At 44.7% G+C, this 15,175-nt stretch overlaps 1 protein-coding gene across 1 annotated transcript in view; it reads right to left on the bottom strand.

The window, feature by feature from the left end:
* Positions 1-15,175, bottom strand: part of plxna3 (plexin A3) — a 102,093-nt gene that overhangs the window by 43,243 nt on the left and 43,675 nt on the right. Inside the window, 2 exon segments of the mRNA XM_049017272.1 lie at positions 5,751-5,851; positions 10,107-10,247. Of these exon segments, the coding sequence (XP_048873229.1) occupies positions 5,751-5,851; positions 10,107-10,247 (242 nt within the window).

The following is a 15,175-nucleotide window of genomic DNA, read 5'->3' as shown; positions in this document are numbered from 1 at the left end:
TATTAAAAAAATTTATAACATAAGTGCAACTGTCCGATGTGTTAAGTGCCATTAAAAGTTCCATGTCTGTATACAGCTGTGAAAGGAGCTGGCCAGGTCTCCATGGTAAGGTAGCATAGTGTACTTAAAACAAAAAAAAGAACTCACTTTTAGAAAAACGCAATTTTGGAGGGGGGGGGGGGGGGGGTCCAACAAAACAATGAGACTAGCATCTGTATTTAACAAAAATATTACAACAGGCTCAGACAATCAACCACCCACACAATTAAACAATTTATCCACTGAGCGCTGAACTGAAAACAGCGTAATTGACAGAAATGCACTACTATTACAGCTAAATAAATCACAGGGCCTTAGACATGAAATCACAACAAAAATAAATTCAATTAACATAACAGAAATACAGTTAAATTAATATTCTGTCTACTAATCTTCTAGTTGCTTATCCTTTTAGGCATATCCCAGGCAGCATCAGGCACAACACTGAGATGCTGGCACACACACACACACACACACACACACACACACACACACACACACACACACACACACACAACAGAAGTGAGATTCGAATCCCAAATCTGGAGGTATGAGGCAACAGGGATACGCATTGTCACCCCGCCTGCCTAAACTCATATTACTTATACTAATCATGCCTGTTTCCATGTTCACACAACTAGTCAACAGTCAGCAAGTTGAGGCTGAACAGGTAACTACAGAAAAACCAACAGAAAGTGTCGTCTCATTAATTCCAGCACTTCCCCCAAAGGGAATTCATTGATTTTTCTCCCCATCTTGTGCAGTATATAGAAATTGCATATTAAGTAAACATGCTCTGCCACGATTATGATGCTTTACACACATGATGAGAAATTTCATTATTTATGATCAGTCATTAGTAATCAGTCATTGTTACATCAGTCAGATACTCCAAAACGTGACCCTGTAGAGCCACTCTACATGTCCGAATGACAGTGATATTCATTGTCAGCTTCCCTTTGCAATTTCTGAAAAATGAATTCCCCCAAATTACACTTCCAATCCGTGATGAGACTGGAAGAAATGGGTTTTGTGGTAAGTGGATTCGTCTGGCCAGAAACGAAGACAAAGCCGGGCCAGTGGCCTCGCCTGGGGGGCCACGTGGACCCGCCTGGGGGGCCACGTGGACCCGCGCTGCTGCCTTTTCTCTTGCCTCACCTCGGCGAGGACAAGGCGCGCAGAACACAGCGTCAATTAGCACAAGGAGCTCTGTGTTGGAGAAATGATAAGGTCAAATGGGGCCATAAATTGTCAAGTGAGGCGAATGTACTGAAGCGTTAAAAGACGTGTGCGGGGGGGGGGGGGGGGGGCGGATTCAGTGAGGGGGGGTTGGGGTGTCACATTAACCTTTTGCGGAAGGCGCGCGCTGAATGGGGTACTTCATTTTAGCACAAACTCATCCTTTTACCGCACAAAATGAGGTCAAGCAGCTAACTACTTCACTACTAAATAAGATATTTCTTGAACAAATCAGCTCTCTGTGTGTTCTAGTCATTTTACGTTTTTTTCCATAGGTTATTGAATTTGTTAATTTCTGCTCTGCTTTTAATGACCCCACACACTGAACTTAACTACAGTATCCAGCAGCTCTATGAAAATGCTCCATCCTAAAAGATTTCACCAGGTTACTTGGGCAAAACCGCCAATTTAATCACCAAAATATTAAATGCATGAAATTATGCATCGAGCAAGATGATGGACTTAGATTTTTCTTCTAAGGGGGAAGGGAGGTGTGTGTCAACCGGTGTGTGATAAGGGCCAGAGAGGAATGAGCAAACGAGCACGTTCGTCGTAGGAGAGAAAGTCACGGAGTCTGCTTTAGTCATCAATACGACTAGGGCTTCATTGCAAATATGAAATATAGATGGGAAGAGAGTTTTGGGTCATTCTGTTGTCTACAGACCAATTTACAGGATTCAATAACCTTCAGCTTCCGGAATTTAGCTGACCTACTGATTTCTGATAACGCAAGTCGGAGTACCTGTGTAGGTGACCAGAAAGCAGTCAGCAGACTCTCCTTGACATATGTTTACAGAAAGTGGCGTATTCATTGAATTTGTATGGATATGTATGGCAAGTCAGTTTAAGATTGATTTTAATCTGGATGTTCCTTCCAGTAATGGCAATCTCATTTCCACAAGCCAATCATGAAACACCACTGCCAAAGACCAGCTTAAAGCTGATCAATTTATGAAATGGTCTATAATTACTTCAGTTGTTACTTAAACCATACACTTCATTTCCTTCCCTCCTTCCATCCAACCATCCATCTTCTCTACTTGCTTGTCGTATGCGAGGTTGTGCTGGTTTGGAGCCCTGTTCTGGGAGCCACGGGCACAAGGCAGGGAACAATCCAGGATGGAGCACCAACCCATCGCAGGGCTCACTTCATTATATTCTCAGTTGTAATTAAAGATTTTGTAGATCAAGATTTTGTTAACATTATGAAGACTGAGAAAGAAGCCTTAAATACGAGGCTATGTTTAACCATGAAGAGAATTTTCCCATGGGAAGCAATGAACTCAGTTTATTATTATTAATAATAATAATAATAATAATAATGATGATGATGATGATAGCATGAGTGGCACTTAAGTGAAATCTGCTTCCTTTTAAAGAAAACAAGGCAGTTTTCCCAGTTACACAAAAAATAAGGTAAACACTGCAGAATCACTTATCGATGACCTAAGCACTGTTTCTGCCTGATATAAAGTATGAGCACATTATTACTAAGCACTGATAAAACCTCAGGAAATTACAAAATGCATTTGCACACAACAGTGATACCTAGAAATTAAGTCTGAAGTGGCCAGTTTCTCTGCTTTTCAAGAGAGACAATATGCAGGTCGGAAGAAATCACTAAACGCCACTGGTTTGAATCACACTGCAAATCCATCTTCCAGTTTCCTATTGTTGCCATGGACACAGACGATTTCCCAGGGTGCATTTAGTTTTTCTCCCCTTATCTGGCTAGGCTAACGTGGTGGCTCAAAGCTAAGGAGCCTCCAGGGAAAAGCTGAAAAGAGTATGAAGCTGAGGTGGCACATGGGGAGGCTGCTTTTAAAAAGGGGTCTCTTTAGCAACCCTTCAGCGTAGCTCCCCTCTGGGAGGGAAAAGGGGCTTTAACAAAGTGGCATATAAGACTGTGTCCAGGGTTCAGTGCAATGAAATTGAAGTAATTAACTACTGTACTAACCGCTCCTTTTAAAGATCAATGCAAACCCTTGAAGTACAACATTCTTCTCCACAATATTCCTGGCAAATAACGTTCAATAACGAAAATGGTTACATGAACATACCGTTTAGACTATTATCTACACAAATAGATCAGTCTTTCCTCTGACGCTATACTTGGTAAACAGGAAGCCGGTTGACGTTTAATCTCATAAACCGTTCACATTAATGGCGCCATGAATTTGCACATTCAATGCATGTAAGGGTGGCATTTTCTGTTTTTGTCATGCTTGAGCGTTTCATCAACACCGGCCTACTTTTCCCGTTACCCAGCTGCTAGGAGTTGGTGGAAAACAGGATTTTGGAAATTGGAAATGCCACCCAAATGCAGGCATTCAATATACTGTCAATTAAACAGAAGCAATTCTGGCAATTCCCATAGTGGGAAACTGTCACTGGGGATTTCCAGAGGACATGAATTCTGCTCTCCAGTAACTCACTAGGTGAAAATACTACAATTAAACCTAATACTAGTGCTCATGATCTATAGGGGGAAGGGAGGGGGGGCTGGGTTTAGCATTAAAGAGGATTAGAGGCTTCATTAATTGCTTGAGTAGAAACTCGTTCTAATGTATGATTAAACAATATACCATTATAGTATTTTCCATATTGAAATAAGCAAGTGATATCTGAAAGGGCAAACAAGCTAAGCTACTATTTGGCCACTGGAAAAGTCTCTTAATTAAATGGGTGACCCATTAGATAATGGCCTTAAGGTTGGACATAAACAGAGATCCTCTCTAAAGCACATTGTTTGGAACCGAGGTGATTCTGCTGTACAAGGATATTCAGGCTGACCCTCACTGCCGCCCGAAGAGGGGGAACAATGGCCTTCTTTCTTGGCCTCTTTAGACGTCCAACAGTGAAAGAACGCACAGTGCTGTGAGAGGGGGCTGCTGCCCCCCCGAGATGGATGTGGCTGCCACATTTCTTAATTTTACCCCACTACTCCCATTGTTCCCAGTTGAACATGTGGGCATTCATAGTCAAATAGCAGTCTGGCAACTTGAGAGCCAGGAAACTTACAGGGGCAGACGGTAGGCTTATTGAGCATGCTCCTTTAAAAGGCAGGATTTAGCCTCGCAATTGGGGATGTTGTGTGGAGAGAGGGGAAGCGAAATATGTGAATGGGGACAATTCCGCCATTGAATCTATTCTCATCACTTTGCTTGATCTCACACTAATTGCAGTGTGCAGTGGTTGTCACAAGGTCATGTAAATTCTGGGAATGCAGCATTAATATGCAAAGAAATGTCATTTGCAAACTGGAGCTGCAAAGTCTATTCTAATTATTCCATCAATCCAAGATTTGCATCTTAATTAAAGATCTTTATCTTGATTAAGGTAAGGAAGGATTGAAAAATATGAAAGTCTGGGCTTCCGAAATTCTTCACTAGTTTTTCCTCAGGAGCCGAAGCTCAGAAAAACACTGCATTTTGCCCCCCCCCCCCCCCACGAACGACAGTGACCCACCCGCTACTTTTGCACGACATGAGGGGTGGCACAAGTATGAAGTCAGCCCATATCCTTTAGCTGCGGGGGGAGGGGGACACACACATCAATACATTTTGCAAAATGCTCTCAGTTTCACAGTTAAGGAAATTACTTTTAATCCTGTCGTTTTAAATTTTGTTTGGAAGCGATTTAAAGTTGCTTCTTCCTCATGGTCGGCTTTACCAGCACAGACCACTCCCATCAGCCACTGCATGCGCGTTTCCCTGTTGTTCCCACTGAAGACAAATGGGGTGCTTGTACATATTGATCCAAGGGAGTTTACCGAACCTGGGACACGCAGAGCGGGTCTAGCGGGGGCTTCGGCAGGGTGGAATGGCAACGAGCCAGAGTACTCCAGCTGTTCAGGCATTCTCTGATTTAACAGCTGTTGCCCATGGGCTCTCAGGAACAGCACATCTGGGAGGTCTGCCACCTGCTACACTCTATGTAGGCCAGGTGAAACTAACCTCAGGGCAGCTTCCTGATTGGCTGGCATAAATCCAGATGTGTCTAGGCTCACACTACATCACATATTGCATTGCTGGTCCCTCTGCTTTTTCGCCCTCCCCAAACGGAATATGAATTCAGCATACATTATATCTGTCTTTTCATTTTCATTAACTACCCACACAGGCAGGGTTACAGCGCCGGCGGGATAATTCCACAAAGGATGCGGTGTTATGAAAGTGCTTCTGGGATGGACCATGCAAGGAGGGCCAGCCCAGCACAAAGCAGGCACAAAAACACGAATTAATACACCAAGAGCAATTTACAGTTACCGATTCACAGGAACAGCACGCCCCTGGACCGGAGGAAATGCGATTATCCCCGAGAAATCACACAGGAACTGAAGGCAAAATGTCCGCATGCTACAAAGGCAAGTCGAGGGTGACTTAGACAGCAACCCACCAGGCTAGATGCTCATCCAAGATGGACACGGCTTGTCGGATACAAGCCACAATGCCAGCCGTGTTTGTACTCACTTGTTGTGGAGGACACACCAGCCGCAGTGGGGATCCCCAGAGCCAAGGCAGGCCCGGCAGCTATGGTACTGCCCACAGCTTTCCACTGGCACCCGGCTCACCTGAAACACACAAAGGGTCAAGGGTCAGCGCAAAGGAAACAGCACGAAAGCCAAACAGGCCTCGACATGGACTCCACAGGCACATATGACAGCCATACAAAGGCATCTTATGCTGGTGTAATAGAGCCAAAGCACTGAATTCATGGCATCTGTTCCTGGAAGCATAGATCATGAGTCACCTCACAATTCTAGAAATTTATATAGAGCCATGTTCAAACAGAGCCCGAACTTCTGCTACATGTCACCAAATATGTACCCACAAATCCTGGTTTCGGAGCTATGTGCTTTGGAGTGGATTATCTCAATTAAAGGGGGTTTTCCTTTAATTGCAGGAAGTGTCAGAAACGACCTTACACTCCAGAGAAGTCCATCCAGCTGCCTATCCTAGGCAGCATCGGGGCGTGCCTATCCCAGGATGCACTGGGCAGAGATTTACAGGACACCTCGGACAGTACGTCAGTCCATTGTGGGGCATTTACACAGTCAAAAGAAGGGCAATCCTCCCTCCAGACTCCAGTACGGCTAACCACACGTTACGAGGGTGGTAACTCACGCAGACGCAGGGACTACAGGTGCGGAGCTGCAGGGAACAGAAGGGCAGGGATCAGACGCGCAGCCCAGGTGCTGTGAGGCCACAATGCAACTGAACCTTTCGTCCTCCGGGCTCCATCCGCGTTACTCTACAAGTGTTATACTGACATGGTCGGCCTTCAAGTGTACTTGTTACACCCTGACATAATTAGCCAGATCCCGAACCTACACCCTTCAAGCCAAATCTCTAAGAGGCCCGATGCAAAAAATCACGCTGCGTAATTCTGTACTAACAAAAGAACACATATGTGGCCACACTGTGACTCTCAACAAGCAGGACGATAATTTTACCATTCTTCAGGATTCAAACTTTGAGTGCAACCACCATGGAACCACGCCATTTCTGCCAGTCCGTGCCAGAGGACGCGGCCCCACCTTGCAGGTTCTGCCTTGCTCCTAGGAGGATGACAGAGGGCTAAGCGGACACCCCCCGGCGCATCTCTGACCGTGAGCCACAGAGCGGGCTGGGGGGGCGGGCGAGGTGCTGTACCCTGACTGCCGCGTTTATTCTGCGAGGGTCTGCATGTTCGAGATCCACTCCCTCAAACCGCCATCTCCCCAGATGCTACTTGTTCTCAATGAGGCTCGTGTCCAGCACCCACACAAATAAGTCAGAGGAATATGCACAACAAAGCAGGCACAGGCTGGTCACAGCACAAGACCACAGACACAGACATAACATGTTAATCAACCCAATATCAAGATGCTAATGAAGCAAAAATCACACGATACTGGACGAAGGAGAAAAAGTGCCTGTATGTGGTTACAGCTATGGGGAAACTCTGAATTTTTAAATGTGTGACAGACTAAGTCATGTGCGACACGACAACCTCAACCGGCAAACAAAATTATACTAAGCAAGAGATCAATTTGAGTATTTAATGCATTGAGTCTGTACCTGTAGTCCTTTGATCCAAGTTGCTATGTGTGAATGTGTTACCTATCTACACCTGCCCCTAATGCAGTACCTTAGCCTCTCAACCACAGCAGGATATAAATCATTTATGCCTGGTAATTCTGCGTCTTCATACACCCAGAAGCCAAGAATCCACGGCTGAGCTCTGAGGGATGACACAGGCTGCAATTTTGCCGGTTTCAAAACAAAACTTCCACGTGGTCACCGCAGAAACTCACGTCTTTGCCTGTTTGGGTCGCGTCTATTTGGTGAGCACTCAGATTTCATTGATGATCTCTAGACAACAGACCTTTTAATGTTCCCTGCCAGAACAATCAATTCACGAGGGTGAGATGCTCCCTTAAACACACAGCGCTCCCCTTTTAATCATTTAAAGGAAACGTCAATAACTGCAACGTGGGCGTGTCTCCTACCTCTGAATGCCCAAGTGCGTCGATCATTAAAGACGCAGACGCTGGACAAGACCTGCTCCCTTCTGCCATTATGGCTGCCGGTATCTCCTCTCTGGGGGATTCATCTCCCTACAGTAAAGCACTGAGGTGCAACTCACCCTCCAACTCCACATTTTCCTTCATTGTTTTTTATCCCTTTCATCCAACTTCACTCATTTCTGAACACGCCTCGTTTTTCATAAGCTATTTGAAACGCGCTGTGGAGTCTGAGGATAGCTGATGCAGGTCTTTGCCTTCTGAACAGGCATGCCGACGCGATCCGGAGTTAAATCAGACGTGGGTGCTCCGTCCTTTATCTCCACTCTCTCACAACCTCCCACTGAGGAGTTTCTCCTGTGTGGCTCTTCATTGTTTTGCTCCAAACAGCCTGCTTTTCATCATATTTGCAATTCTTCTCAAGAGAGATCCCCTTGGATTACCGACAGTGCGAAAAAATGAGTACGCATATTTAAGTGTAGGAATTGAAATTCATCCATACTGCAACGCATCCGTCCTGGCACTTGCCCGTCTTGCATTTTCTCAGCCGTGTGCTGCAGTGTGTAACTGCCAATGTCTGCAAGGTCGCGGGTTCGAATCCTGGGACTGGCAGAGTACCCGTGCTGGGATAGGGTCCTTCAGCAAGGTCCTTGACCCAAAACGCTTCAGGGATTCCGGCTGATGAGCTCAGGTCACCATTTATGCGTCACTTTGGATAAAAGCGCCCGATAAATGCATGTGAACTCCGTACCGGTGTAACATGCTGGGGCAGAACTTTACACACTAACGACGGAGATTATTGGTCTGAATGCAAGGTATCTCAAATTAAATCCATACAACATAAATGGCTACCCTTTAAATCTCGTTCCTCAGAATTACGAGTGTCGCTGGATTTGAAAAGAGCTCTTTGGGCATCTGCATGTACATCGTGTTTAATATAATGCTTTACTATATATATATATATATATATATATATATATAGTAAAAGTGCTAATGAGGGAGGGGGGTATCCCCCCATTATTAGTTCTCCTATGCACCCTCGCTATTATGATATGAGGAGAGAATACTTGTGTACTTCTAATGCACAGTATGTCACTATATTTTATAAACACACACACACACATAAATGGATATAAAAGAGTAAACTGCTTAAAATTCAAAGTGCCATTATACATTGTGATTTGTTTAAAACCAATCAATAACATATTTTGAAAAAGAATATATCATACATGTCAGCATGCTAGAAAATGCGTTAAGCACAGTGGATGTAAGTAGTTCATTCTCTTCATTAATCTCCCGCCTATGCAGGGGGGAGGGTGGGGGGCTCACTAAAGGTGCATTATGAGTCTCTCAGCAGTCATTCTTCAGTGCACCTGAACGCCAGCTCCTCTGCTGCAGCTGCATGGCAGCTTCTCTGCCCCCCCCACCCCCCCACAACGGCTTTATTCCCCATCAGTCTCAATGGAGACGTTTCCGCCAGCTTTCCGACGGGGGAACCAGCTGGGGATGATTCAAAGATTCAAAGACGTCGCCGTAGGTTTCGGCGTTTCCCGTCCTACAGGCGTTAAAAGCAAGCGACTGAAGTTCCGCTCGGGCTTTAAAACAAGAACTCAACGGTACCGGGGCTCATTCAGTCCCCGCTGACAAAACGCCCGGCGCAGAACAAACGTTCTCATGCTCATGAACGGTCTGCTAACAAGCACAGGCCGCCTCACCGTGGGCCTTTACAATTTCCACTCTGAGGCTTTACAAACAATTCGCTCATTTGTATATTAGCTGCCAGGATCATTGATTTCCAGGATTCATTCACTGCTTAAAAGAACTACAACCAATACTTCAATACGCCAATGTGCCCACATGAGGATGCACTGCAAGCCTTAATTAAAAATGAAACTTACAGCAGCACAGCAAGAGAATACTGCCATGCAAAAGAGAGAAAAAGATTATCGAACCAGCGCTTTAGGTCTTAGGTTCAGTGATTCAAGGTTAATTTAATTCATAAACAAATTTCAGGTAGACTCATTACAGTATTCTAAACGGCAATGAATTCTACTACTTATTAGACAACATTAAAAGACAAAGGGGAATAGCACTCATCCAATTGCCTGCATCCACCCATTATCTCCTTAGCCAATCAGGTTCCGGGTTCAACCCCAATGAAACATTAGCCCATAACAGGACACACACACCAAAATAAAATGACCCTTCCATCTATACCTCAAGGCATGCTAGTGCCTTAGAAAAAGCAAAATTTAAAACTATTCTACTCTTGGGCTCTGCAGCAGAAATCCGGCACATGTTTATGCTGTAAATCACTCACCTGCTTTTCACTCAGAAGGTAGATGTACTGATAGTCTGGACTGAAGACCATATCCCGCAGTATAGGACTTCCCTCCACCACCGAGACCGTCTCGTACAGCAGAGCATTCTGGGATGGAGGAGGAATGCCATCCACTCGAATCTGAAATAAAAAAAATTAAGATTAAATGTGATATGCACAGAATTATAACACACACACAAACACACACACACACACACATTCATCATTCAGTCTCTCCCGTGTTTCCTTACACTGCATGGTAACTAGAGCATTGAGCATGCTTGGGAAAAGAATTTCGAATAAAGTCCAATGAAAACAGCCTTTGATGCGATTCCATACAATGTGTGAAACTGACAACTACAGTCAGCGCTGAGGAGCACCTCACCGATTTCCTCTGTTTTTCCTCTGCAGTGAGGTAGGCTGGGTTGTACTACTGTCCCAATCAATTCTGATGTAAATGTGACAAGGAAGAGGCAATACATCCAACCGAAGCCAGAGAGAGAAAAATGAAAAGAAAGGGCAAGAGGAATGTAAAAACACGAAGGGGAAAAACAGCAGATGTGAGGGTGACAAGTCTGGCTTCTCCCTAAATATCTGGGTCGGTCTGAAGTGACAAACATCGTTAGTCTGTTAATTAGCTGCCTCCTCGTTGCCGCAGTCCCAGTAATTAGTGTTGACAAGGTGGCATCAATTAGTCGAAGCCTGTCATATTGGGTGTCACAAAATGCCGGCCAAGGCAGGGACTGCTGGCCCCGAGAGGAAGGGGAGCAGGAGGCCGCACTGGGCGACCGCGGCAACGCTTAGCGCTGGGCTCCCATCGTGGAGCGCGTTAAGCACATTTTGGACATGGATATGGGCCACAATCTTTCAGTCCTGAGAGACCCAAAGCTGAGTGAACACACGGTCCAGCAGAATCTGAGCGCTTCTTCTGTCAGGCGGTGAACAGTGAACGATGCTCGCAGAGGACCCTCACGCCCTGATGAAAGAGGTCGCTACTGCCGTTAAAGGGAGCCGCATGTTTCATCGTTTCTCGACTCTTTCGGCGCATGCGTTCTTAGAATCCTTCAGGGTCGGTTCATTTGTGACTGGAAAACTGAAGACCATTCAGAGAAGGTGGCGATTTTTTAAATTTCATTTGCAGCACTTTAGCAACAAAAAGGACAACTTCTAAGATATACGTTAAAGTCAGTGTTAAGTAATGCCCTTATCACCTCAGCTGTGTCACGGCACTCGTACTCATTCTGCTGAACGAGTTCCAGATTTGTTGACACCAGTGTCGGTCCAGTATCAGTATCTCATGCAAAACTCATTTTTTTTAAACTCACCACAGATCTTCATCTCTTAGAATAATCAGAATCGCCACCATTTCTCAGGGCTGTACGCATTATTCAAATTCATGAATTTCTCCTTTAATAACCCTGACTTAAGAGGAAATTTAAAAAAAAATAGCCATGGCTAGTGCACAGGGCACACGATATAACTGATGTCCGATTCCATAAATATTCCCCAAACCATCTGAGGAACGCAGGACACACTGCGGACACATTCAGTCCTAAGGCTGGCTGAGGGAATGAGATGAGATCACACCCAGCTTGCGCTCTCTTCACCTTGTGACAAGAACACAAAATGGCTGCCATCCTGCATCGACGGCTAGGATACACTCCAACCTCACAAATCCTTGTTTAAAGGGGGGGGGGGGTCGTGAAATGTAAAAATATATGTTTTTCGGGTTGTTCGGGGTAAAAAACATTAGCATGGATATTCAAATTCATGTGAAACAAATTTGCATAGTTCATGCGGGGGGTCACATCATAATCACCGCAAATGTTAGCACTGTTATACGCAGTCTTGTTTAAACTGACTCTAAACCTATTTTCTAAAACTATTTATACAAACGGATCTTGCTTTGCCATTCTGCAACTTTCAGACAGAACATTCTGGCAAGGAATGAGATGAAATATCCATTTAATTAGAGCGCAAAGCCATTTTAGATTTAACAAGCCGCACACTCGGGGGAGGAGGGTACCGGCTCACATGACAAGTTTGACAAAAGCCAGCAGCTGCTGGGGCGGCCATAAACAGCCGAGCTGCATGCGGAGGTTACGCGTTTACGGTCCCGGCTTCATTTCAGAAAAGTATGTAAACAAGGCGACGTAAAGATACACAGTGGAGACGCTCTCTTTATGAACTGGGAGGCGACGCTGAGGAAACGCATTAGACGGCGGCAAGTTCTAGAAAAGGCTCGGTGAGAAACCCCCTGGCCACACCGCACGCCCGCTGTACCCCCAACGACCACCTCAACCTAGTTTGCTTTCAAGATGCCTTGATTCTGCGGAGCACTAATCACTCTCTCTGAAGTCGGCGCTCAATTAAGGGGGGGGGGGGGGGCGTGGAGAGAAAATCTTTTCTTTCCTGACAGGGAGTGTCCCGGTGAATCAAACCGTTTGAAATGCAGAGCGCTGCTTTGGAGCTGCTGAGAACTGACCTCCTGACAGCATCAAACGGCTGAGATGAAGGTAATTGGAATTAAGATAAATATTACCTCCACTTCCGCCCCACGACTCAACCGATGCCAAAGCGGCACAGGGATCCGACCGGTCTATTAATTACCTGCTGGTCGCTGCAACAGACCCAGGGAACCACAGTGATGATGTTTTGATTGTAACCCAATTTTTGATCCTTCCTGTTGATGGGAGGTACGGAATTATACACTGTGAAAGGACACGAACTGGTGGGGGGGGGGGGGGAGGCCTGTCCTGTTCCTCCTGTCCTGTAGCCATCGGATTCTCTCATCAAGCTGCCTTAATCTGCTCAATCTGTACATCATATGCACGTTTATGTTTGTTTGGTTCCTATGAACTATGAAAATATCTGATCTGAACTTCAGTCGATTTTTATTCGTCTAATGAGCAAACAAACAAAAATCACGTCTGTCAAATAGCAAAATAAATGTATAGTATTGGGGTCAATCTTCTGACTAACACTTCAGGCTCGCATTATAAGGTATGCTGTGATGTATTTTCTGGATTGTCAAACATATATACTGAGAGATTTAAAAAAAAAAAAAAAAACTTGTAAAATAACCATTAATCAGCTCTGCATTTGTTTGGAATACAGATACTCACCTGAGGCACTGCGTTTTGACAGTAATGGCTCACACACATTTCAGGCTTCAAAGAACCAGCGGGAAAAAAGAAAAACACAGCGATCACTCTTGGCTGTACATTACGAACATATGTTTGGACGAATCTCTGAATCGGCGCTTGCTTATTTGGTCAAGCAAGACTTTGGAAACAGCACCGCTTCTTACGGGAGGACTGCCACTACTAACTATTTTAAGATTGACGTGCGTCTGCTACACAAGATTTTTTGGGAAAAAAAAACCCATAAAAAGGCGCGATTCATTTGTCCTGTTGAGGTAATTATCTGCTGGTGTAATCACTGTGTTTTTGGGATCACATTTAAATCACATCACATTCTACAACTCCCTACCTGTACATATGGATATTTAAGTTCTAGACTGCTCATAGAACATGCTTAATTCAAATAAGTTTGCATGCAAATTTCAGCTGCAAAAATATCCAGTAACTCAGGGGAACGACAAGGCGTCTCAAATGAATTCATTTCCACATGCATCTATGATGGTCATAAAACAGTGAGAAGTTTAAGTTAGCAAATTCTAGCATAGTCATGTATAACAAAAAAAAAAATTGGTATTTAACATGCATAAAACTCAAGCAAACCAATATTATTAGGTGCTTTTGTGCTTCGCAACATTTTTTTCCGGAGCTCTGCACATGGAGAACAACTATTTATGTACACAAATGACACAGAAACGCAAATGCACAGCAAGGATTTCCCTCCCGCAGGATGTCAGACAGCTACGTGCACACGTGCGGGAAGCAACCGCAAGCCTCACTCGCCCAGCGGAGCTCTGAAGTGTCAGCGGACACAAACAAACACAAACAAGTAAACAAATTAAACTCTGAAAAGCGAACAAATATATGAATTAATAAAGAGGCAAGGTGGGGAGGGGGGCGCCGTAAATTAAGGGTGAGTCCGGCACTGTTGACATTACTGCCAGTCGCAGCAGGATGGATTATCTGTCTGGAGGGTGAGGCAGCACATCCATCATGGAATGGAAGAAAAAGGGAAAAATGGAGGCGGGATGAGAGCGAGACAGAGAGGCCGGGCGGCGAGGGGATGGCGGAGCACAGCCGACTCACTGTTGAAATTAATCAGCGACCAAGAATTACGCTATAAACGCAAGAAATTTGAAGAACTCTTGACCAATAAACAAAGGCTAAGAGATGAGGCCCGTCTGGTGGGGATGAGAGTGGAGAACACTAGCCGTTTCCTAGGGGACGGGGAACAGCCCAGAGGTAAGAGCGTCATTCTGTTCAGCAGATGAGCACCGCACACAAAGCAGAGGGACATCTGCTGAAAAGTCTCAATGACAGTAATTCTTCCCCAGCATTACAAGGTCAGCTCAATAGATCGATCATTTAATCAACAATCTGTCATTCCCCATCTTTGAAGGGCAGGGGGAAAAAATGCCAGTCTGGAAAAATACCTCAAGTGGGTGGCATATTCACAGAGAAAGAGAAGCTTTTTTTTCCCTACTTGGCCTAAATGCCACCGAAATAAATCTGAGAGCTCGTTAAGGTATAGTTTCAATCAATCTATTGAATAGTCAATGTTTACAGTGTATAGAGAAGCACTCAATGGCATCCTAAACTGGAAAAGAGCCAGAACACTGAAAAACATAAATCCTCCTTTTGTTTTACTCAATTCTAAATATTTATTACAGGAAGTAAAAGCAGAAAAAAAAGGATTAAACAGCTAAAAGTGCTGAAATCACTATATGTGGATCGTGTATCATAGAAGATACATGTATGCATAAGCAGAGAGAGCGGATGCTTGAATTAGAAAATAAAAGTAACCGAGCGAGCTGCAGACACACTCACTGCTGTCGCCCTAATTGTTTTACATCATTTTCTCTGCTCTCTGTGTTGGTTCTTGGTTGGCCAACACTTCTGCCATAGATGCCCTGAGAGAAAACAGGCTCA

The sequence above is a fragment of the Brienomyrus brachyistius genome, chromosome 6, assembly GCF_023856365.1.
Source record: "Brienomyrus brachyistius isolate T26 chromosome 6, BBRACH_0.4, whole genome shotgun sequence".
NCBI lineage: Eukaryota > Metazoa > Chordata > Actinopteri > Osteoglossiformes > Mormyridae > Brienomyrus > Brienomyrus brachyistius.
This window is presented reverse-complemented; position numbering and strand designations above follow the sequence as displayed.